The 25,265-nt window shown below is 47.1% G+C and overlaps 1 protein-coding gene across 2 annotated transcripts; it reads left to right on the top strand.

Moving 5' to 3' along the window:
* The first annotated feature begins 286 nt into the window (after positions 1-286).
* Positions 287-19,775, top strand: NEU4 (neuraminidase 4). 2 transcript variants are annotated; one of them, XM_007502426.2, is made up of 4 exons: positions 287-903; positions 9,299-9,506; positions 11,451-11,706; positions 15,538-19,775. In XM_007502426.2, exons 2-4 carry the CDS (start codon positions 9,306-9,308, stop codon positions 16,578-16,580), a joined length of 1,500 nt encoding a protein of 499 aa, XP_007502488.2. In that variant the 5' UTR covers positions 287-903; positions 9,299-9,305; the 3' UTR covers positions 16,581-19,775. The 2 variants fall into 2 exon arrangements, with proteins under 2 accessions (XP_007502488.2, XP_056664420.1); XM_056808442.1 differs by lacking the exon at positions 9,299-9,506 and having other exon boundaries at positions 319-903.
* Positions 19,776-25,265: the final 5,490 nt, after the last annotated feature.

The raw sequence follows: 25,265 nt of genomic DNA, 5'->3' as shown, positions 1-25,265 counted from the left end.
AGGATCAAAAGCCCCATTAGTTCATTCTATGAGCCTCTCTCCCAGCTCAGCTCCTACTCCCATTGAGGTGGTATTTGTGAGGGCCCCCATGCACATTCTGGAGTGCCGTGGTGTTGACTGTGCACATCTCTGACTGTGGGGTCCAGCTCTGCCCTCAGATGCGATGAATCCCTGGATGGGTCCCATCTCCTGGGCAACTGCCAATCACGCGCGTGGCCCATGCTTCCCTACAATGGACCACTTGTCTGAATGCCACTGTCGGAGCCCATGCTGCTGACTCATGGCTCTGTCTCCTGGCCATTCATTGGCCCCACTATTAGAGAGTGATGGGGAGAGCAGGCAGGGGAGAAGAGGCCAGAGGAGAGAGAGAGAACGTGTTATAGAGACAGAGAGGGATAGAGAGAGTGTTGAAGAGAGAGAGAGGGGGAAACAGAGACAGAAAGTGGGGGAGAGAGACAGAGAGAGAAAGAGACAGAGAGAAAGAGAGAGAGAGACAGGCAGAGAGAGAGAGAGAGAGAGACAGAAAGATAGAGAGAGAGAGGACAGAGAGAGATAGAGAGAGAGGAAGGGAGAGAAAGAAAGAAAGAGACATAGAGAGAGAGGAAGGGAGAGAGGCAGAGACAGAGACAGAGACAGAGACAGAGACAGAGAGAACAGGAGAAAGAAGTAAACTAGAGGAAAACCAAAACAGTCCAAAACAGTCTGCTGAGGATAGTCGCTTGGCAAGATACTGTCCCTCACAGTCAACAGCTGAGAGCACTTTAGTGATAGAGAGCCTTTCCTTAGTGGGAAGTCAGTGGGCTTCCAGGGGCCCCAAATCAGCAAAAGGATGAATCCATGGGTTCCTGTTCCAAGGCTGGGTCTTGGTTTAAAATAGGACACAACTCACTGAGAAAGAAGTTGGTAAGTTGATTTTATTCTCTTCCCCTCCCCCTAATCCTGTTGTCATCAAGAAAACCTTCCTCCACCTTGAGCACTCTGGATCCTGGGACCTCCTGGTGCATTACTTTGCCCTTTGTGGAAACATTTGGCCAGAGTTTGGTGCTTTTGCCAAAGGTCTGAGTCAAGGGGTTTAGGGTGTGTGTGTATGTGTGTGTGTGTGTGTGTGTGTGTGTGTGTGTGTGTGTGTGTGTGATCTGAAGAGGCTGTGATCACAATATCATAGATTTAGAGCTGATGGGATTTTGGAGACCATAAACCTAAGCCCTTCCCTTTTTTTGCAGGTGAGGAAACTGAGGCAGAGAACAGTTCACAGGATCACAGATGTAGTGGTAGAAGGACATCAGATCCAACCCCTTGATTTTATGGATAAAATAGAGGCAACGAGGCCATAAGTGATTTTTGCCCAGGACCATTCGGTTAGCAAACGTCTGAGATAGAATTTGAACCCAGGTCTTCCTGGCTCCCAGTGCAGTGCTTTTTAAACTATTATTCCATGTTGCCTTTCATGGTAGATTTCCTCCCCTGCTCCCTGCAAATTCATCCTCAGTATTTTGTTCTCTGAGTCTTGTCCTGAAAGGGACTCCTCCCCTCTCGGCCCCCCCTCCCTTCCCTGGGTCTGGACATGCCATTTCATCTATCTAGGTAACTCCCTGTGTGGAAAACACCCTTTACCAATGCATCTGCACCGAAACTCAAGATCTTAGAATGCTGCTCCAGACTTTCGAGGTTAAGGGACTTGAGACTTGCTTAGTGTCACCCAGCCAGAATGTGACAGAGGCAGAATTTGAACCCATAGCTTCCTGAGTCTGACGCCAGCTCTGTCTACCACAACAGTGCTGCTCTCTCTTCTAGAATCAGGCAAACAACAAGAGAATCATAATAGCTGATGTTTACAGTGAGAAAGAAGGACCACAGGGATCCTTATTCCCATCTTATAGATGAAACAATTGAGGCCCAGGGAGATTAACTTCGCTCCAAGGAGCAGGAACATACAGAAGATGGATATCCTAGGCTGCTGTCTAGGCAGAAGCTGGGGGCTGGCATAGTACATTGAAACTATTAACCCGTTCAGGTTCAAATCAGTCTTGGGAAGCAGGGAGGACTCTGGAGAGTCTTATGTCCATGTATAGATGCTGAACCTGGAGCTCAGAGATGTTCATTGACTTGCCCAAGGTCACCCAGCTAGGAGGGATCAGTGGCAAGATCTGAACCCAGGCTCTTCTGTCTCCAAGCCTAGAGCTTCACACAGCCTCTGCCTCAGGAAGGAGCTCCATTGCAACAGCGATCATCTTGGGGGCTTTTCATCCCCCCCATCCCTTCCTCTCTGTTTTTTTCAGACCCTAAAGTCTTTTATTTTCTACCCATTCCCCCCTCCCAAGCAGAGAACAGGGCCCTTCAGGGGGGCTGTTGTGCTGGGGGGAGAAATGGTTCTGCTCATACACTCAGATCCTCCGGCTGCTTCTCCAGAAGCTCTCCCTCCCCCAGCTCCAGGGCTATCAGTGTGTCTGCGGGGAGCTGCCCTGTCTAAGGCCAAAGGGATGCCTTGACAGATGGGGATGGGGTGCAACTCTCTTTTCTTTCTCTTTTAAAAGAGAGTGAGATGCCCGGCTGTGAGAGCTCACGTGGCGCCCTGAAGAGATTGAGGCTAAGGGCAGGAATGATGGTCGGCACCTGCCACCTTCCCATTCCTCCAGGGGCCCAAGGCGAGGGATGCCCAGCCTTCGCCTGTGCCACTGTTTCTCCGCAATTCCTCTTTCTGGAGAGCTTTGGTGTTACAAAGTACGCTGGGACTGTGGCTCTCGGGAGCGAGCTCTGCACCTCTGCCTCAGTGTAGCTCTCCCTGATGGTTTGTATTTCTTCCTTGAACCCTTGCCTTCTGCCTTACAATTGTGAAGTACCAATTCCATGCCAGGAGAGCTAAACGGGCCAGGCAATTGGGATTACATGACTTGCCCAGCATCACAGAACTTGGAAGTGGCTGAGGTCAAATTTGAACCCTGGACCGCTTGCCTCCGGGCTTGGCTCTTTATCCACTGAGCCACCCAGCTGTCCCTACAACCCTCATTTAGACAGTGCTTTCCAGCTTACTCAGTCTTCTCATCTGCTTCCTCTCTCTTTCCCTGGGTCCTGGGCTTTCCTTTCTTTTTGTAGGATTTTATAGATGTGTCTGGTTCCTTGGCATTTACAGAATTCCCTCTCTCCTTTCTGTCTCTGGGACTGTCTGTCTGTCTATCTGTGTCTCTTGAAATCCCATCTATAGAGTACTTTATGGTTTACAAAAGCGTTCTCTGTCTTCTCAGCCTTGGTCTTTGGCTCAGAATAACCTCGATTTATCCAGTACTCTTAAGGACTGCAGTGTTTTCTCCCCCTCCCTCTGTCTCTCTTTCTCTCTCTCTCCCTCTCTCTGGCTCTGTCTCTTTCTCTCTCTGTCTCCCTCCCTCTATCTCCCCCCTCTTTCTATTTCTCCCATCTTTGTCTCTCCTGTCTCTTTCTTTCTCTGTCTCCCTCCCTCCTTCCGTCTGTCTGTCTCTGTCCCTCTATATCTCTGTTTCTGTCTGTCTGTCTGTCTGTCTGTCTGTCTGTTTCTTTCTCTGTCTGTCTGTCTCTGTCCCTCTCTATCTGTTTCGGTCTCTGTCTGTCTGTCTGTCTGTCTCTGTCTGTCTGTCTCTGCCTCTCTCCCCTACTCCCTATTTCCCATTCACTTTTCCAGACAGACAGAATCAGGTGCTGGGGAATGTCTGTCTGAAGGCTTAGCCCTGGGCGCTCAGTTGAAGCTTGGGGTGATGGGAACAGGCTGAGGTTCAGCTCTGCCATTCACTGTGACCTTGGGCCAGTCCATTGCAATCCTCTGGGCTTTGGCTTCTTTGCCTGTGGAATGGGAAGGTCTAAATTCACTTTGGCCTGGAGTCTGTCCCACATAATCAAGCCCCTGGAGGCTGACTGAACGTTTTTCTCCTTCCGATCCTGTGGCTGCTTTTGGTATTGGCTGGTGCCAGGGAGCCATTTGTGAGACCCTCGTGGAAAGGGCCCTGCTCAGAAGCGGGTGGATCTGGCTTTCGATGGAGGCTCTGCTGGCTCTTTCCTTGCCTGGGCTCACTGTGGTGGCCCAATGGCATCGGATAATGGGCCGCTTCAACTTCTCGGTTGGTTCTTCTCTCCAGCAAAGGGAGAGGAGGCAGGACCTCCGGGGCTCATGGCTAGAACGGAAGTCATTCAGATGGACGGATCTCTGGCCTCTGGGTAGAACCTTGAGGGTGCTGCTGCTGCTCCTGACACTGAACACTTCAATAGCCTTTAGAAATCGGATCTCACTTTACCTTGACAGCAAGCCTGAGATAGTGGTTATTCCCCCATTTCTCAGATGAAGAAACTGAGGCAGACCGAAGTTGCCTGGCTGATGTCTGAATTTGGACATGGCCACAGTCTTCCTGACTCAGTACTCTGAGGCATAAAAGCCGGTTCCAAAAGGTGGAAGGAGGACGAGACACTCCCCTCGGAAGGCGCCGATGAAGTCCGAAGAGTCCAGGGAGGCGGGATGTTGGGGGGGGGGGGGGGAAGAAGAGCCCAGGACCATGCGGCAGAGAGTTCCCGAGTGGGAAGGCTGTTGAGGCATGATTGCAGAGTCTGGAGAACCCGAAGCAGAGTCAAGGGCGGAACAATCCAAGCCTGGCTGTGATACATGAACAGACGCAGCACCTTTCCGAGCCAGCCCAGCATCCCTGTCTGGGAGGTGGTTTTCATGTGACTTCCTGTTTGCTAGTCATCATTGGCGGCACTTGCTTTACTCCCTCTCAGAATCTCTTCATTTCCCTTTGGGGCTCCTCAGTGTGAGCCTTCAGAGATTTTGGCCTGCTATGATCCAATTATTTTAATTCCATTCAAATTAGATTTTGTTAGTTCTTAGCATATTCAGATGCTGCAGTAGATGCTGAGTAAACAAAGGCATAAGCCGAAAAAATAGGCCCTCCCCTTGTGTTAGGATAATCCACTGGAATCCACAGGAACTTCCCTAGGAAAGAATACAGAATCATGCCAGAGGGAGGGCAGGAGCACAAGGGCTGGGCAGTGCCAACAGCTCAGGACTGCCACAGGGCGCAGGGGAGGAGCTGGCTCCTGGCCTCAGCACTCACTCGGTGTCCACCTGGTCCACGATTCCCAGAAATGGTTTCCGTGGGCCCTTCCTAACTTCACCGCTGGCTTGGAAGAGCCTTACCGTTGGGGGTGGAAGCTCCTCTTTGCTCCCCTGGCCACATGCCTTTTGGGAATAAGAGAAAAGACATGCAGCGGGTGCTGTGCTCTTGCCACTGCCCATTCTGGACCCACAGTGAAGACTGGGCCTGCTGGACACAATTCTCCCTCCTCGGGCTCTCCTCAAGCTGAGTCCTGACCCGAGCACGGAGCCTTCCCCTGGCAGTTTCTGGAGCTACGATCCTGGGTGAGAGGAGACTTGGGAGCTGCTGGCATTTCTCAAGCCTCTTCTTCAAAGCAGGACTCCTTTGTAACTAACCGTCCTGGTGGTTGCCTCTATTTTTTGAACTGTCCCCCCTTGAAGGGATATTGAAAGTCGGTCCCGAGGGAGGACCTGAGAACCGTGTGGCTTTCGGCCCAGATTTGTCTCCAACTTCATTTCCTGAATAGCTAGTCCAGCTTCCTTATATCAAGGACTGCAATAAGAGTTCCACCGTGCTGTCCTCAGGGATGAGAAGGGCGGCCTTCTCTGGTTGATTTCCCCTTGGCTCGGTGTCCACCTTGCTTTGTCCACAATGATTTGGGTCGATACGGTTTCGTTTGTGGATTGCCTAGGAACATGGCCCTGGACAAGCCTGCGTTCCCTCGCACTGCTTTGGGCAGGGAGGTATAAGTCACTGTCTTTTGCTGCTTAATTCCAGGATGGGCTGTAGTAAACCGAACCCTAATCCATATTGCCCTTGGCTGCCTTTTAAAAAGTCTTCCTGCTTGCGGAGGTAGTTTCTGAGAGGCAGGATGTCGTAGAGGAGTCACGATGACACAGGCACTTGCTTGCTTCAGTTTCTCCTCCTGTAAAACAGGAAGAAAGAGACAAGCGTCTCATCAGGGCAAATGACCTTTGGTTGTCACTGATGGGGCCATGATGGACACTTTTGGGGGCGATTTTGGCTTAGGCTTCCCCTGGGGGTAGCTGCTGAGTGTTCAGGAAGGTTAACATAGGAGCAGAGGCCCCTGGAATTACAATGGGAGGTCCCGGAACCTTGAAAGGACCTTGAGGATGATGATGGTGACAACAGTGATGATGATGGTAAGGAGCACTTAAAGAACTCTGCAGGGTTCACAAAGTGCTTCACAAATAGGATTTCATTTGTTTTGCCTCATTTTACAGATAGGAAAACTGAGGCTCAGAGGGATTTGAGGGAGTTGCCCAGGTCATGTAAATCATGTAGATCTTGTAGCACTGTGAGATCTGAACTTAGTCTTTCCGATTCCAAGTCCAGTACCTCATTTGCCAGCTCTTACTGTCTTTCTACTGGGCAAGGCAGCTCTAGGAGGTTTCATGAGGAAAGAAGGCTGCAAGGTATCCTTTTTGGGGTCCCGATTTAGAGGGAACCCTTGGAGGTCACCTGGTCCAACCTACCCCATTTCACTGATGAGATACTTGAGACCTACCACAGGTAAGGGATTTGTCCACAGTCACACAATCACTTAGTAGTAAAATTGGGATCTGAACCCAGGGCTGACTCCCAATACAGATCTATTTGCATTACTGTGCTGCCTTCCTACCTGGAAAATCATTGTATTTTAGCATTTTAGAAGGAAATAATGACATGCCCAAAGAATGTCAGTGCTATATTTCTTCATCTGCCTTCCCCATCCCTTCTCTACCTCAAAATGCCCTCCAAGCACAATGTTGGGGTAATGGTAGTCTAATTTCTCCTAACCTCCTAGAGCTGTGTTGGTGAAGATATGGCACATGTGCCAGAGGGGGAACCCTCTCCACATGTTCCTGAGGACATTTCTCTCATCATCCACCCTTCTACCCAGCAGCCCAATGGGAATGCTTCCTCCCCTCCTTTAGTTTGAAGCCTGGCTCTGCCACACAGGACTTGTGTGATGTTGGCCAAATCCCTCATCTCCTCTGGGCCCTTGTGCTCATCTGTAAAGTGATGTGGTTGGTTGGACGAGGCAGATCCTGAGGTCCTTCCAGCTCTGTTTGACTTGGTGGTCCCAGGAGGGGAGGGGCTAGCCTTGGAGGCTTACTTCCTCTTCTGATACCACTCTCAGCTGAGCATTTCTATCATTCTCATTCACTGATGTGCTGGACATGAACCCGGGATATCAATTTGAGCCAGCTCCTGTTTCCATGGCCGACCTATGATGTGCATCTCCATGGCAACTGAGAAAGGAGGCAGGAGAATGGTCCCCTGCTGGAAGCTGGCCTCTGTGGTTTGAGTCCAAAGCTGAGCAAATGTCATCTCAAAATAGTCAGGGAGCAAGTGGGTCAGGGGTGGCAGGAAATAATACAAGCACATGGAGGGGAGGGTGCTGGTGACACATAGAATAGTCTAACTGCCAAGGATGGATTGCCCTGGGATAGGGTGCAGAGCACCCCCTTCATTCTAGCCTGTGCCTTTCTGGGGGTTGAGGAATAAAGAATGAGGTCTTGGCACTCTAGGAGTGGCAGCCTGGGGTGCTCAGATGACATGAACTATAAGGATGGTGATTACTGAGGCAAGGAAGCATGCCCCTCTCCTCTCCTGGGACGGTACCTTGGGCAAACTCTGCTTTGTCTCATGCCACAGTTACCCATCAGGTCCCCCTCTTTGGGGCTCCACTCAGCTGTCCACTGCCCTTCCCCTGGAGGCCAGCTTAATCACTTATTCTTGCAAGGGGCAAGGTCAGACTGTAGTTTCAATCTTCAGCAGGAAGTTCCAGGGACTGGGTATTTTTTGTGGTTAATATTTCATACTATCCACTTTCACAGAGCAGGAAAAAGAGACTGCTCCCTGTGCCTGCCTTCACACTGCCCTCTCTGGGCACCATGTTTCCCCCTAGAACTGGGATGAATGTCTCCCTTCCTCTCCTCTTCTCCCTCTGTCCCATACCTTCCTTCAAGGACCAATTCAGATATCATGTCCCTGACTTGAATGGAATATAGATCGGTTCGCCATGCCTCAGTCAGATCATCCCTAGAGGACAGTGTCTGACTCGGGATCCCACCTCTTAGGGGGGACGAGGAGAAGCTCGAGACTATCCAGAGAGAGTCACCAGGATGGTGAAGGGCACCAAGGCTATGCCATTTGGGGATTGGTTGAAAGAACTGGGGGTGCTGAATTTGGACAAGAGGAGACTCAAGGGGGACGAGAGCGCTGCTAGTTATTTGGAGGACTACAGCGTGGAGAAGAGATTCTACTGTTCTGTCTGACCTTAGAAGGAAGAGCTCTGAGTACTGGACAAGAGGTAAACTTAGCTGGGACACAAGGGAACGACTTCCATTAGAGTGGAATGGTGGCTGGAGACTTGCTTGCAATGTGAAGACGGTGCAGTGAAAACAGCGAATCGAACATGAATTTAGGGTCAGGGATAGGGCTGGAGTCTGTTGGGCTTGAGGGGGCCTCACACATCAGTCTCTGTCTGTCTCATTTTCCTTCACTAGAACATAAGGATAAGCCTTTATTATATACAGAGACTTTTCTTTCACTCTTCCGTTAGAGTCTACAGGAGTGAAGCAAGCTCTGCCCTGTGGTGTTGAGGGCAGTTGAGTCCTTCTCCTAGGATCCAGTGCTTGTATTTTTTTAGCCCCTTATTTAATCCAACTAAGGAAATGGCAGGCTTGGGGAATAGACAGAAAGAACTGGCTTAGTCTACAAACTAATTGTCATTTTCCTGGATAAGGAAAGATCCAGAGGATGATGGGGTGGGTGGGCAGCTCGTTGGGCTGATGGATGCCCACTTGGGGCCATGATGCTGACTGCTTCTAGAGGGCCACCCAGTCATGCTGCTACTAGTTAGGTTGTCACACCAGCAAAGCTATCCAAAAGGGTGTCGAAGAAGGTTCTTCTTCACTGGAAGTCTTTAAGCAAAGCTTGGATGGCTGCTTGTCAAGATATATTGTCGAGAGGAGTATGGCTGGGATTAGATGGCTGCTGAGATCCCTTTGGTTTTGAAGTTTTACTCTGGAAACACTATAGTTATCCATCTAGCTCATCTACCTGGGGGGAAGCATCCCTAGTCTGGGAACGTATGAAAACCAAAATTCAGTAAGAATTAAAAGGCTAGCTTCCAATCCTCTGTCAGAGTCCTGGAGGCTTAGGGTCCTTTATTTCTTCCCCATCTCCGGAACTTTCTACCCACTGATTAGTTGTGTGCCCATCCTTTCTTCCAGGAGAGCCATGAGTAGCCCATATTTCCCAGCCCGGACAGTGCTGTTTGAGAGGGAGGAAGGTGGAGTGACCTATAGGATACCTGCCCTGCTCTACATGCCCAACAGGGCCATTCTGCTGGCCTTTGCAGAGGAGAGGCTCAGCCCTGATGACTCCCATGCAAACGTGCTGGTCCTGAGAAGGGGGGCCTTCGACAGGACCTATGTGGAGGTGAGTGACACCTAGGCCACAGAGCCACCTTTAGGAAGATGAGAAGCACTCCTCAACTGGCTAACTTTGGAGGGGCTGTTGAAGAGTTGTGGGCAAATTATTGAAGTGAGGAGCTTCTGGGTGAGAGACTCAGTGAAGCATCAACATCTCATTTCCAGAGACCTCCACTCCCACCACAGAAGTGCAGGGGCAGCGTCAGAGGTAGGAGAGATACTCAGAAGTCCCTACCTTCTGTGGGAGCTGGTGGCATCCTGGGAGGGAGGATGAAGGACCGGGATGGGCAGCAACATCAGGGCGCAATGTGGTATGTTGTCTCCTGATGCTGAGTGGAGTCAGGAACTATGAGGGAGCTGAATGCAGGATCCAACTTTTGATAGCTGTGTGACCCTAGGTTAGTATCAGCCTCTCTGAATCTGATTTCTTCATCTGTCAAATGGGGCTTTTCTAGAATCATTCAGTGTGTATGTGTTGGAGGCAGGAGTTGAACCAGGGTTTTTCTGGCTTCAAGGTCAACTCTCTACCCACTATATAACACTGTCTCTAAAATTCTGTAATCATTCCATAATAGAGGCAGGCTGTAGTAGTGGATAGCTTGTGGGTTTTGGAATCAGAAAGATCTGGGTTCGAGTTTCATTTCTGTCATTGTCTATTTGGTCAAGGCTGGGCAAGTCGTTTTATTCCCATGTGTCTCAATCAATTCCCAAGTCTTATTGAATGATTGCTTTCCCAAGTCCTATGGTCACGGGTATGTATGGACCAGGAGCATAGGCACACCTAACCCACATCTAGGGATCACAATGCAGAAGCTTAGCATTTCCATCAGTGGAGGGGAAGGAGTTTCCATTCCCGAAAGAGTAAGTCCTAGATGAAAAATGTTCCCCTTTCCTAAGGTCCCTAGCGAAGCCTTGGACCCTTTCTCAGAATAACGATTGGTCGCCCACATTCAGAAGTGAAGGAAATGCTGAGTTTCAGCCAGAGGAGAGTGAGAAGAGAGATGTAATTTTTCTCTTCCAAGTTGATGTCCTCTGAAATCTATCCATGGACTCTGTGTTAAGAACCTTTCTTCAATTCTTTCTACATTCAAGTAGCTATTGTATATTACAAACATATAACACATCCCTCCAAATCTGAATGTGATCATAGCTTTTACAGAAATCTAAGAGGTAGTGTGGTATAGTAGAAAGAGCCCTGACTCTGGAGTCAGAGGACCTGGGTTCAAATTCCAGTTCCATTACTTACCACCTCTGTGACCTTGGGCAAGCTCTTTAAATCTCTCTGGACCTCAGTTTCCTCATTTGCAAAATGAGGGGGTTGGACTAGATGATCTTCCAGATTTAGATCTATGATTCTATGTAAGCTCTTTAATTCATCTTTGCACAGTCCCAGGCACACAGTAGGTAGTGGGTGGAGAGCTTCCGTCAGAGCCCAGCAGCTCCAGACCTGCCTCCGATACTTCCTGGCTGGGTGACCCTCACTTAGGAATTCTCTTCGACTCCCAAAGTTTTAGAAAACTCTCTAGGACTTGTACAAGGCACTTCCCTCTGCCACTGTGACAACAATCCTGCAGCATTGTTACTCCCATTTTATAGTTAGGAAAACTGAGACTCAGACATCAATTGATTTGCCTGCTAGTAAGAGTCAGAACCAGGGCTTGACCAAAGGTTTTTTCATTCCAAGCCAGATCAGTGCTCTTCTCATGAAGGCTGTCCCTGTCCTTGGTACTTCACTCATCGCTCTAGTCCACAGCTGCTTATTCCAGCTGTGTGCAGCAGTTGTGGGGGCTTTTGGCCCCATGGGATGCTCCTTGAACTTGCTCAAGATGGACATAAGAAGAAGTAGGCAAGCCAAGGAGAATGTGGGGTGGGAGAATAAGGAGTGAAGATGATCCGAGAGACAAATAGAGCAAGACGAGAGAGTGTTTTGATGCTTTTCTTCCCTCTTTAGTGGGGAGACATGCGCGTCCTGAAGACGGCATCACTGGAGGATCATCGGTCCATGAACCCCTGCCCTGTGTACGATGAGCTCACGGGCACCGTCTTCCTCTTCTTTATCGCTGTGCTGGGCAACACCCCGGAATCCTTCCAGATTATGACTGGCAAGAATGCAGCCCGCCTTTGCTATGTGACCAGTTCAGATGGAGGCCTCACCTGGAGTGCTGTTGCTGACCTCACAGAGCAGGTCATTGGCTCTGTTATAGAAGGTAAAAGAGCCCACGCGGAGCTGGTGAAATGGCTCCACTTACAACGATGGACTCTGATGCTTCTTTGGGGTCAAATAAGACTTTTACTGGTAAGAGAGGAATAAGTAGGGAAGAAGATCCTCAGTGGGGTCCAGATGGACCAGGCCAGGCCAGAATTTCAAGGAACAAAAGCCACACTCAGTTGGTAGGATGTTTGGGAGTTTTGGAGGGAACCAAAATAATCTGGCTGCTAAAGGGTGCTGAGGCTACAGATGGGCCTTGACCCGCTCACTGTCTGACACACAGTCTCTAGGAGGCTAGTTCTGGTCCTGTGAGGGACAGCTCATGCCCCATTCTTGGCCAGAACTTTGTGCTGGAATGAGTGACCCATGGGCGAGAAATGCCACAATCTAAGGCACCTCCCAGGACCCCAATAACCAAAAGGCAGAATTGGATAAATGCAGGGACTGGTAGATTTCCTTTGATTTGAAGAGAATTCCGGGCATTCTAGTTATTTCCACCCACATGCTCTCCTTCCCTCCCTCTGGGATCCCTTTAGATCCTTACAGTGGGGGCCCAGGGGGTGCTGGTAGCATTTTCTCATGTATCACCATGTGCCAGTCTTCTCTCTTTCTTCTCCCCCTTTCCCCACTTTCCTGACAGTCAGTACTGACTGAACTCCTGATGTCCTCTCAGAGCTGTGAGGGGATCCAAGGGGGAGCTTTGGGATCTCTGAACCAGTGCTGGAGAGAGGCTTGGGTTCAAACATCGCCTCTGACATTTACCACTATGTGACTATGGGCAATCGTTGAACCTGTTGGCTCAGGTGCAGGAATGATTAGCGTCTGTTCCCCAGAGTGCATGAGAGGGTGAGAAAGGTAGGTATGTTGGGAGAGCGCCTGGTGACTCTGAAAGTACTCTATGAGCAGCCATTACTCTCATACTTGGGTTCCAGAACCATTGCCTGAGTTTCTTTTCTGGACCATTTTTTTTATCTTTCTACACCTTCTCTCAACGCCCCCATGTTTCCTTTCTTCTTTACCTGCTTTGGGCCTTTGTATTAGTTACTGGTGGAATGAGAGTCTCCAAGATTATGTTTAATCACTACACCGGGAGGGCTTCTGGAGGGCAGGAGGAATGGATGCACCCTCCCATCTCGTTTCTCCACCATTTACCAGCAGATGCTTTTGAAAAGGATGACAGCCAGCAGCTCCATCAGACAAATGAAAGAGAGCCTGCACAGATCCCAAGGCCAATTCCTCCAAGTCTCTGAGATGTGTAGAAAGTGGTCCATTGGGGTTATGTGGGGCTGGGGACATGACTTCTGGCTTTCTCAGCACGCATCAGCGAGTTGTAGGGTGCCCAAGTCCTAGGTTAGGTACTGACTCAGTCCCTACAGAGTTCCATGTGTGGGCTGAGCTCGTCAGATTATAGCAGCAGAGTGGTCTCCGGGCTTCCCCTTTACATTCGGAAAAAGTCTCATCTCTGACATAGGCTGCTGAGGCTTGTCATTTCCTCCTTCCCTTCCCCTCCAGACTCCCAGAGGTGTCAGACTCTAAGCTAGTGGGTCACAAGTGGCCAGCAAATTCCAAGTCTGATGAAAATGTTATTGAAAATAACAAAGGAAGCAAAAATATAACCCAACATAGATGATGCTAATTTGTGGTTTTCTAAGCCAGCTGACAGATCCATTTCTGTTTGAAGTGGATAGCACCATATAAGTCATGAGGCCAAACAAAGTTTGTCTTGAGAACAAAGAGATTCTTGGACTATGCAACAGAAACAAGGTATTAAAGTGGATCTAATTTTACATAAAATGCAAATAAAATAAATGGTAATAATAATAGCCCACCTGTTTATGACAGGCAGGATGTGCCAGGTGCTCTACAGATATTATTCGTTTGATCCCCACATCAGCCCTGGAAATTAGATGCTGTTATTTTTCCGATTTGATCAATGCAGGAATGAAGGCACCATGATCTCTGACAGGAAGTCATTGTAAAGTGAATCTGCCCCCCTCTCTCCACACACACACACACACACACATTTTTGAGCTTGAGACGTCCCAATTCTACACTGGAAAATCAAGTCAATAAATGCTTCTAGAAGATCTTGCCTTTTAAAAAGGTCATTTCCCCTCTGCTGAGTGTAAATACAATTCTTGGCAGGGGGAGAACAAGGGGAGGGAGGAGAGAGGAGAGGGGGACACTAACAAGGGGGAGAAAGCTCAAGGCACTCAATCTCCACTCCCCAGCCAGTCTAGGTTCATACTTGGCAAAGTAGAACGGGTAGCTACCAAGAATCCGACAGTGCCATCCTTGGAGGTACTTTGAGCAGTGGCCCACAGACGCAGGGAGAGGACCTCCTTTCTTTTCCTTTATCGGTGTGAAGTTACAGTGGCAGAGAACGAGGTTTCTTCAGAGTGGGTCAGGGCGCTGGGACTTTTGTCATCAATAGGGCTAACACTCTTCGCTAACATTGAGTTATTTCTTATGCTGCAAAGGAAGAATTTCAAGGATGAAGGATGGGCAGGTGGGTGGCTGAGTGGATAGAGCACTGGACCTAGAATCAGGAACACCTCAGACTGAGTTTGACCTTGGATATTAGCTTTGAGACTGAGGACAAGTCACTTAACCATTCTCTGTCATTGTTTCCTCACTATAAAAATGGGGATAATGATAGCCCCCATCTCACAAGGCTACTGTGAGGTTCAAATATGTAAAGTGTTTTGGAAACTCACATGCTAGAGAAATGTAATCTTTGACAATACACATTTGAATATAATATATTATGTAGCCCACAACACATATGATGTGTCTACATGCATGAATGTATACACACACACGCCTGGTATATAGGCACAACTAGTCACATACATTCATGTAAACATATATGTGCATGCATGTGTAGATGTGTATTTTATGTACATGGCCCCACAAATAGAATCTAATCCTCTTGGAGATACTAAATTTGGGACTTTGACTTTCTAGCACCAAGCACAGTGCTTGGTACCTCATAGACACTAATCAATGGGTAAATGGATAGATGATACATAGCTAGACAGTTGGGTGGATAGATGAATGGATGAATGGATAGACAGATGACAGATGGATGGATAGATAGATATAGAAGGATGGATGGATAGATGAATAGATGGATGGACAGACAGATGACAGACGGATGGATGGATAGAGATAGAAGGATGGATGGGTGGACAGATGAATAGATGGATGGACAGATGACAGATAGATAGATAGATGGATAGATAGATATAGAAGGATGGATGGGTGGACAGATGAATAGATGGATGGACAGATGACAGATAGATAGATGGATAGATAGATATAGAAGGATGGATGGGTGGATAGATGAATAGATGGATGGACAGATGACAGATGGATGGATAGGTACATGGATGGATAAATAGATATAGAAGGATGGATGGATGGATAGGTGAGAAATATGATAGATCCAGCATTTATTAAGCATGTTCAATGTACCAGGCTCTGTGCTAACCACTGGGGATACAAATGCAAGCGATACAGTTCCTGCCTTCAAGGAGTCTACAATCTAATGGGGGAAAAGAACACCTAAAGGGCAGCTGGAAAGTGGGACCTGGTCTGGAGTGTGGGTTGAAGGTTGGTAGCTCCGGCTTTGAAACTGGAACCCAAATGTTCCCAGGAGTATTCCTGTTTATGTGAATGCTTTTCCAGGAGATTTGGAAGAGGGTCAGTAGAGTTACACTATTATTTCTCTTCCTCCTCCTCTTCCTTCTTCTCCTCCTTCTTTCCACCTTCCTCCTTCTTTTCCCTCTTCTTCATGGCAGTCACTCCCTCTCTCTTCTCTCGGCAGACTGGGCTACCTTTGCTCTGGGTCCGGGCCATGGTATACAGCTGAGGTCAGGACGCCTGCTTGTTCCTGCTTACACTTACCATATCGACTGCAAGGAGTGCTTTGGAAAAATCTGCAAGACCACCCCTCACTCCTTCACATTCTACAGTGACGACCATGGTCAGAGCTGGCAATTTGGGGACTTCATCCCCAACCTGAAAACTGGGGAGTGCCAGCTGGCATCTGTGTATGAAGAAGATGGCAGCAATATCCTTTATTGCAATGCCAGGAGCCCCCTGGGCTGCCGGGTGCAGGCACTCAGCATGGATGATGGGGCTGCTTTTCTCCCAGGACAGCTGGTCCGGAAGTTAGCAGAGAGCAACCGTGGTTGCCATGGCAGCATCGTTGGGTTCCCAGCTCCTCTCATTAGGAACTCCTCTCAATTTCTGTCACCGGGGAGAAGATGGCTTGTTGGTGGCTGTGACTATTCCCATTTCCTACAAAAGCTTCATAGATTCCAGAAGCACAAGGGAAAGGGTGTTGGAAATATCCCAGTTGCCTTGATAAAGAGTGCACCCCAGGGCCACCCACAAGAGAAGAGCTCTGAAGAATGTCTGCTCTCTGCTGGTGAGGGCAATCCAGGCCAGACTGCCCCAGGAGCCCTCTCTCAGCTTTCCACCTCATTTCAGACCCCCACTTGGGTATTATATTGCCACCCAACTAGTCACAGGTCTCGGGTAAACCTGGGAGTCTACCTGAGTACTTTCCCCAGAAATGCTGATAGCTGGACAGAGCCTTGGGTGATTTACGAAGGGCCCAGTGCATACTCTGATCTGGCAGCTATTGAGTTACCCTTTGCAGAGCCAGCAGCAACGCCAGGGATTCCAGCCATCACTTTTGCCTGCCTCTACGAAAGTGGGGCCAGATATGCATATGAGGAGATCTCTTTTTGTCTGTTCACACTCTCTGAAGTTATTGAGAATATACCCACAAAGGTTAGCTCGTTGAGTCAGAGTTGCCAAGGAGGAAGCAAGAACCATTGGAAAAACTGTGTGACCTCCTGAATATTCTTCCCTCATTATTCGGGAAGGGAAGAGAGCCTTGTATACTTAGAAGAGTCTCAGTAGGAGCCTGATAGAAATACCCTAACACCACAGAAAGGTTCTTGTCATTTGGTAACATATCACCAGCTTTCAGTGGACATTCATTGAGGCAGGAACACAGTTTAATGTTTTAAACTGATACTTTATGGCTTCAAGATAAACATAGGACTAGCTCCTTTAGGAATTTGGATTGCATCGCTTACCTGGAAGGAGCATCCTTGAATGAATGAATGAATGAAATTGTTTATGTTGTTTTTTTTTAATTGGAGGACTCTATTTTCTGACTAACTTCATTCCTAAGTTCTTCTCTCATGATATTTATTTCTCCTTTGAGCTATCCTGAAAGTTTCCATCACGTCTGGTTACTGCACAGGGTTTTGTCTTTTATCAGGCACCCTTTTTCTTTGTTTTGTAATATTTGCTAATTGTACTTGGAGTTCTCTTTAGGTTTTTATTCATTTTGTTCCTTTATTTTAGTACAGTTTTTGTTGGTTTATCTGCTGATATCCCAGGTTTTCCTTGAGTTTTTTCTCTTGATATTTCTATAATCTTTTCCCCTGTATTCCTTATCTCTCACTCGCGGGCCCCTCTTCTTTCATTAGTGCTGGAGGTTCCAGACAATGGTCTACTTGGCTGCAGAGCTACCTTAATTTTTCTCAGAAGAAGGATAGTTGGTTCACTTGCCTGGGTCCTTCTCCAGAGTTACCAGCACCATCTCAGCTTGCTTTCCACTCGCTTTTCCCTCGGGCCCAACATAGCTATCCATCATGGTTCATTTCAGACTAGTTTTTTCTTCATGTGACTAGACAGAATCAGCCACTTCTTTAGCTCTAGGGGTTTGAAAGGCTTTGTGTATTTGGGCAGGGATGATGCCATTTTGGGGTCCCTACCTCAGTGCTAAGCTCCTGGTGCAAGCCTGAGGCTGGCTCATGGAGGTGGATGGGTGGCATATTTAATAAACACGCTAAGTATTATAGTTCTCTGCTGGCAATGAATAGGGTTTCCAGCTTGATCATAGTGGTTCTTTTATTTTACCTTATAATTAAGCTCTAGAAATTCTACAATCTGTTCATAATTTATTTGGAAGTTAAAGGGTTAAGGGATTTGCAGATAATTACTAATCTACCATCTTGCTGGCCATATGTCTCATTCCTGAATGAGTGAAGCAGGGACCATAAAGGTATCCACGTTTGGATTTCAGGGACCTTGTCAAAGAAGAGATCTGGCACTGTTACTTGTAGGAGAAACACCAAAAACCATTTTATGTATTATGAGAATATCAGCGAAGCCATTAACATCTTTGTTTTAAAGACCAGGCAGTGTATGGATGAGGTCACAAGCCAAACAAGTAAATATTTAAGAAAAGCAGGAGCTAAATTAGTGACCACAACCTTGGGAATGTTTTCTGTTTGAACACTCACTCTTGGTTATTATCCAACATGGAGCCTGGTGGCCATTATCTACCAATTGCTAGGAGAGTCTCTTCCTTTTCTCAATGAGTTCAGTGCCTGGTTCCTTCTCCTCTACCTCTCCAGCTCAATTCCTGGCATCATTGTAGGGGACTTTTAGGGCCCTTAAATACTTGAGATGCCCAATTTGCCAGTCCTTCTGAGAGACAGATGAGGATGATCGTGCCCTTGGTCTTGCCTTCACCCACAAGTTTCCCTTCTGCCTTCAAGAATTTGAAAATCTCTCGATCCAGTCAGAGTTTCTCTAATTCCATCTCTTCCTGTGCTTTCTTACGCATAAACTGATTCTTCATTTTCACCGGGCCTTCCAGGTCTTCCCCGCCTCTGGTCTTTCTGTTTGTTGACTCTCCTTATCCCTCCACCAGGGTCCCATAGGAAGCAGTTCAACTTTGCATTGTGCTACTGTAGTACATTGTGTACCACATCCACATGTACGTACAGTACATCCCTTGCCCTCTCACCTCATCATGTCAGGCTTTGTCAAGCTTCAAGTCTGAATTGCTCCCACCATCAGCCTCCATCTCTCTCTTTTTAAACCCCTACCTTCTGTCTTAGGATGGATATAAGTATTGTTCCAAGGCAAAAGAGTGGTAAGGACTAGGCAATTGAGGTTAAGTGACTCATCCAGCTAGACAGCTGGGAAGTGTCTGAGGCCAAATTCCAATCCAGGTTCTCCCCACCCCAGACCTGGTGCTCTATCTGCTGAGCCCCCTAGTGGCTCTTCCTCCTTCACTCTTCCTCTTGCTTTGAATAGAGGTGGGGGGAAATCATAAAACACCTTAGAATGAGTCCACGACATATTTATATTATCTAATCTCACCGGGACCCTCATTGCCTGAATTGTTTTAGATCTTTATAGGCATGTGCTGCCTACCCAATTAGAATGGAAGCGTTCTAAAGTCAGGGACTATTTCCCATTTTCCTCTGTATCCTTGGGCTTAATTAGCACAAAACCCAAGGGCTTAATAAATTTGTTTCAGTTGATGGATTGGCTGTCTTCACTGGGTGATTTTCTCAGGGTAGCCAAGAGCCCTGATCCTGTCTTAGGCTTCTTCCAGATAGAAATACAATTCAGAAGAAGGCAGGGCGGTCCCACTCTTTTCTCCCTTTATCACACTATCTCCGGAAAGTCCCATCCATTTCTGGGCATCACAATTTGAGAAGGACATTGGTAATCTGGAGAGAATTTCAGGCAGAATGACCAAAGGATGAGGTGATGGGACACCATACCACATGAGATATTAAAGGAAGTGGAGATGTTTAGTCTGGAGAAGAGAAGAACTAGTGGGCACACAAAAGCTGCCTTCCAGCATTAGAGGTCTGCCATGTGGGAGAAGAATTAGATTTGTGCTGCTTGACCCTAGAGGGCGGGACTTGGACCAGTGGATGGAAGTCAGATATTGATTTGATGCCAGCAAAAATTCCTAACCAATAGAGATACTCCAAAGTGGCATGGGCTATCTGAGCAGCTGGCAGACTCTCTCTCCTTGGGGCTCTCCCAATGAAGGCTGGATGACCATTTGTTGGACACATTGTAGAAAGGATTCTCATTTAGATAAGGGTTGGATTAGAGGACCTCAAGATGCTAACAGAACTGAGATTCTACTTTCTGTCAGTGAGTCAGATTGCTTTATGTACTATTTACAAAATAAACAATTCTATTTTCCCTAAGCATCTAGGGTAAGAATATTGAGTGGTTTGTCTTTTATTCTCTCATAATAGTTGATTTGACTTTATTCCAATTGGGTGCTTTTCATCATTGGAAAAGGTAGATGTCTAAGAGGGCCTCAGAACAAGGAAGGTCTTCAATGGGACACCTCTATAACCTCTTGGGAGCAGAAATATCATCCTCTCTTACTTTGGCAGTCAGAGCTTTTCTGGAGAAAGAGAGTGCAGAAGACAATCTCTTCATAGGTAAAGTACTGTTAGGAGAAGGCAAGAACCCTTTTTTCTGAGAGGAGGCTCTTTGTATCCATGAGGGATGAGAGGGGGTGGATACTAGGATAAAGATGCCATGGAGAGGCACCCAGGTGACTCAGTGGTTTGAAAGGCAGACCTAGAGATAGGGAATTTGGGGTTCAAATCTGACTTCAGACACTTTCTGGCTATGTGATCCTGGGGAAGTCACTTAACTCCAATTGCCTGGCCCTTACCATTCTTCTGTCTTGGAACCAATGCTTAGTATTGATTCTAAGATGGAAGGTAAGAGTTAAAAAAAGCTAAAAATAGATGCCTTAGACATGGGACCCTTAGTGTGTCAATCACCCACTCCAATGGGACATGAGAATAACCCAAAGTACCCAGAAGATGCTTTAAAACCTTCTCCTTCTGTTGAAGGATAAGGGCAAGTCATGGCATGATGGGGAAAGACTCTTACTCAAGTCTAACCCCCAATGCCAAACTACAGCCTTGTTACATATAGTTGTAACAAGACAAAGAAAACAATACTAAAGTTTGTTTAGGGACAAGACAGAGTTTGCCCAGCATCAAAGAGTCTATTCTTAGAATCTGTCCAGTGTCAGAGAGGGGACAATCAGTTTTTTAGGGTGACTGAATCTGTTCCTGACAGAACCATGTTGTCTGGAATGCGGTTCCTGCTGGTATTTTCCATTACTCCGAGCTGACATGGTTGGTCTGAGCTGACCCATGCTTTTGGTCCATGGTTTTGACAGAAACAGATCAATAGCAACAGAATTCACCCTGAGTGTACACATGTGGAGCGATGTTATTTTGCTAAGCTTCTGGTACATCTTGACTGGGTAGCAGCAGTTAAGTTTGGGGCTGGAGCTGCCAAGTTTGGGCTTGGGGAATAGGATAACTGAGGAAACTGAGAGGTATTAGCAAGGGGTTAGTTTGGGGGTCCTGATAAGGGTAATGGCTAAGAGTGATTGATGTCTATGCCCCACATTGGATTTGACCAGCAAGAGATAATGGGGCATTTGCTCAGGGAACCCATGGGAAAGGCTTCATTTTGCCCACTTTGAGAGAAGAGAACAGGGAGAAAAAGTGGGGAGGGTACTGTTTGGTTTGCCCTCCCTTGGAAGGCCAGCCCAGCTGAGTGGACTTCCACTGTTTTATGGAGGTCATTCATTCCTAATTAACATCTACTATGCATTTCTTCTTTGTAGAACAGTGGGGATGTGAGGATGAAAAATGCCCCTGTCCCTGCCTCTCACAAAACTTAACAATTTCTGCCATAGGGCTAGGTAGGGCAGGGAGGACTAATAAATTGTAGGGACTAGATTGTACGGGAGTCAAAGGAAGGGTCCAGATAAGGGGCTTCAGGAATACTGGAGAAAGGAGACATCCCTTGCCCTGGGAGGCCAGGGAAGAAAGGATCTTAAGGCTTTCTGGAGGAGGAGAAGATCTGAACCGAGCCTTGAAGGAAGTGAAGGATTTTAGCAGGTGAAGATGAAGAAGTGCATTCCAGGCAAAGGGACCAGGCTGTGCAATAGGAACAGTTAGTAGTCCTGTTTGGTTGCAATGAAATGTAGGAAAAAATGTAATTGTGAATCTAGAACATGAGGTTGGAGCCAGGAAGAGTTGGGAACTGAATATTAGGATGAGGATTTTTTATTGGTCCCTGGGGGGCAGGGATGGAGTGTGATCTAACCACTGTGAACAATACCCTGTATACAGTAGGGGCTTAACAGATGATTGCTCATCCAAAAAAGATTCAGGGAGGGAGTTGGAGCTTTGTATGACTCAACACTACGGTAGAGCCGCCAGATGCAAAATTGTTTGGACAACACACCTCAGTGATTCGGTTCCAGACCACAGCAATGAATGAATATTGCAATAAGGTGAGTCACATGAATCGCTTGGTTTCCCAGTGCACATACAAGTTGTTTACACTATTCTCTAGTCTATGAAGCATGCACTAGTATTCTGCCTAAAAAGACAATCTCCATACCTTAAATTAAAAATGCTTTATAGCTAAAAGATGCTCTCCATCCTCTCAGCCTTCAGGGAGTTCTAATCTTTTTGCTGGCTGGAGGATCTTGACTTGCTGTTGGTGACTGCTGACTGATCAGGGTGGTGGGTGCTAACAGTTAGGGTGGCTGTGGCAATTCACTTAAAAAAAAAAACCCTACCTCCTGTCTTAGAATCAATACTGTGTATCGGTTCCAAGACAGAAGAGTTGTAAGGGCTAGGCAATTGAGATTAGGTGACTTGCCCAGGGCCATGTAGCTAGGGAGTATCTGAAGTCAAGTTTGAACCCAGGACCTCCCATCTCTGGGTCTGACTCTCAATCCACTGAGCCACCCAGCTGTCCCCAAGCAGTTTAAAAAAAATAAGCTGATAATGACATTTGCTACATCAATTGATTCTTCCTTTCACTGTAGGGGTATTAACTGGCCCAATTTCAAGTTAGTTGTGTCTCAGGCAATAGGGAGACCCGAGGAGAGGAAGAAATGGAGAGATGAGAGAGATTGCCAGTCAGTGAAGCAGTCAGAACACATACAACATTTAGCCATTGCATTTGTCTTCTTGTATGGGAGTGGTTCATGTCAAGGAACCCCAAAGATCATTGATCTTGGTTTATTAGAACAGACATGATGAAAACATTTGAAATATTGTAAGAAAATGATCAAAGTGACACTCGAGGAGCACATACTGTTGGAAAAATGGCAGGGTTGCCCCAAATCTTCAATTTGCAAAAAATATGTCTTCAAAGCACAATCAAGTGAAACATAGCAACATGAAGTATGTCCATGTATTTAAAAACCTGATCATGCCAATCGGCTGAGTATTTGAGGTAGAGGGGGGTTTTGAACTCCCTCCCCCTTTAGGAGAGTTATAGTAAGGTTCAGAGGGTTGGGAAATGAGAGACTTATCCTGTCTGGAGTCTCCTGTCCAGTTCTGGCCCTCCTGACTTGGGATAGATATGGATTGATCATCTTTTATGACTATTAATTTTTATGGTTTGTTTTCCAATTCATTTTGTAGAGATAGCATGGAATAGTAGATAAATCACTGCAGGGAGACCAGGGTTCAACTGTAGACACTTCTGACCCTGACTAGCTATGTGATCATAGATGAGCCCCTCATCCTCTCTGAGTCCCAGGTTTTGCATCTCTAAATTGGATTAAATAATCCTTGTAGTGCTTCCTCTGAAGGGCTGTTGTGAGGCCCCAGGCAATCACTCAACCATCTAATATGTGCAGAGAGCCCCATAAATGTCAGTTATTATTTTGGTTAGAGAATCAACCAAAAGGTGGTTGCCTTGGAAGCAATCAGGAAACAGAAGTTGGAGACCTTATTCCCACTAGAGCTTGTGGTAGTTGTTTGGAGGAATAGCTGGGGTGGCCTGGCAACCTTGGAGAGCTCCAAGGAGCCTCACTGTCATCCAAGCAGTACTGGAAGCACCATAGAACCAGTGACCCATCCTGTTGTGGCTTTGATGTTCCCTCAAGGGCAAGACCCAGAAAGGTCTAGGGATGGATCTATGGTGACTCACTTTGACTGCCTGGCCAGGGCCCTTCTTCCTGTCATTTTCTGTGCCCCGAGTGTGGTTGACTTCTCTCTGACAGATGTGATAACCAGAGGAGATAGTTGCTGTAGTATCGGGGGACAGTTTTTGTGAGAGATGCCTGAGGTAATGCCTCTGTGACAGAAATTGAGCCCATTGCTGAAAGGAACCAGTCTTGGGTCTGTCAGGAGGGAGATTGCCAGGCTTTAACCTGGAGATTTTCAGACATCTGAGGGATGTTGTGGAACTCTCAAAGGTGTCTCAGTGCAAGTAGCACCAGATGCTGAGATAAATCATCTGAGAAAATCCCAAACCTACTGTCAATCTTCTTTGTAGACAAAGACAGGTCTATGCTCTATGCCTTGGTTTTCCCATATGTCAAATGGAAGCAATGATCCAGATCTAAATTCTCTTGTCCTTTGTGGAGGTGTGTGACTCTTTCAGCAGAGAGCAGTAGAGGACTATGTGCTCTGCTGTCAGAGGACAGGATGCCCAGAGCCACATTATTACTATTAGCAGATCATGGGCTGGAATCCAAAGTGACTTTAGGCACCTTGAAGAAGGGACAAAGACTTCATCATCATTAATTGTGCAATGTAGCTATCCATTTATTACTGTTAGTAAAAGTTTCTTTTATTTCCAAAGCACTTTCAAAATAGGAAAGCCCTGGACTATGCACGAAAATGCTTTACTTAATGCCTTCACTTCCTCCAAGACCCCCCTTTAGGTGCCAACCATTATGGGAAGCCTGTCCTGATCCTTCTCACTGTGGGTGTTGGCCCTCCCCTCCCTCTTGGAGTGAGAAAAAAAGATCTCAGAATCCAGTCTTCTACCAGAGGAGGGGAGAGTTCCTGGGTACTACCAGCCTCTTGGAGAGATGAAGATGGCACCCAAGTTTCCCTCTATTTCCCTTCTGAACAACCAGCAAGTGACTAAAGCCAAGACAGAGGGGAACAAAAGATCTGGACATTTCCTTCACTACTGTTAGATTGGGTGGAAAGTGTCCCCAAGTGAGTATTTCCTTTCTGGAGAAGACCAAATCCTTTAGGCTAGAGGCACTTGTGGCTTCTCAATGACCAGGGGACTCACTGGAAGCTGCTCCTTCAGAATGTGCCAGTCTGCCTCCTTTCTGAGGGAAGTTCAAGCTAGAGGATGGGAGTGTGATTTCAGAGGACTATATGGGCACTGGGGAAAGGTAGGTTTCACCAGAGTTAAAGAGGTTGTAGGGACTATTTATGGCTACTTTGAGTCCTTTCTGCATCTGATGCATTTTCTATGGGATGTTAAAAAGGCTTTCCTCTTCCAGATATACATTGATATGTTAAGTGCTTGGACAAGAGCTGGGGCCTTAGAAGTCTTTGGGGACTGGCTTCAAAGATTGAATCTGGTCTGTGTGAGCCCCCAAACTGAGGTGTGAGGCCATAGGTTGCACATAGACTTATCCCCTTACAAGGTGTATCGTCCACTGGAATGGAAGCCCCTTCCATTCTCTGCTTGTGCTCCTTTCTAGACTTCTTTCTCTACCATGAGGCAATTGTTGGCATAGTAGGTAGAGAATAGAGCTTGGAGTCAGAAAGACAAGAGTTTAAATCCTGCCTCACACACTTGCAATCTGCATGACTCTTAGGCAAGCCACTCTGTTTGCCACAGTTTCCTGCACAGTGGCTAGAGCCCTGGACTTGGAATCAGGCAGATTCATTTCCT

Source organism: Monodelphis domestica, chromosome 8 (genome assembly GCF_027887165.1).
Source record: "Monodelphis domestica isolate mMonDom1 chromosome 8, mMonDom1.pri, whole genome shotgun sequence".
NCBI classification, from domain to species: Eukaryota; Metazoa; Chordata; class Mammalia; order Didelphimorphia; family Didelphidae; genus Monodelphis; species Monodelphis domestica.
Note: the sequence above shows the minus strand (reverse complement) of the source record. Positions and strands in the feature narration are given on the sequence as shown.

Coding starts and splice junctions, on each gene's coding strand:
- NEU4 (XM_007502426.2), top strand. CDS start 9,306: ATGAGTAGCCCATATTTCCCAGCCCGGACAGTGCTGTTTGAGAGGGAG. Junction 9,507..11,450: donor TCGACAGGACCTATGTGGAG/GTGAGTGACACC, acceptor TTCCCTCTTTAG/TGGGGAGACATGCGCGTCCT. Junction 11,707..15,537: donor CATTGGCTCTGTTATAGAAG/GTAAAAGAGCCC, acceptor TTCTCTCGGCAG/ACTGGGCTACCTTTGCTCTG.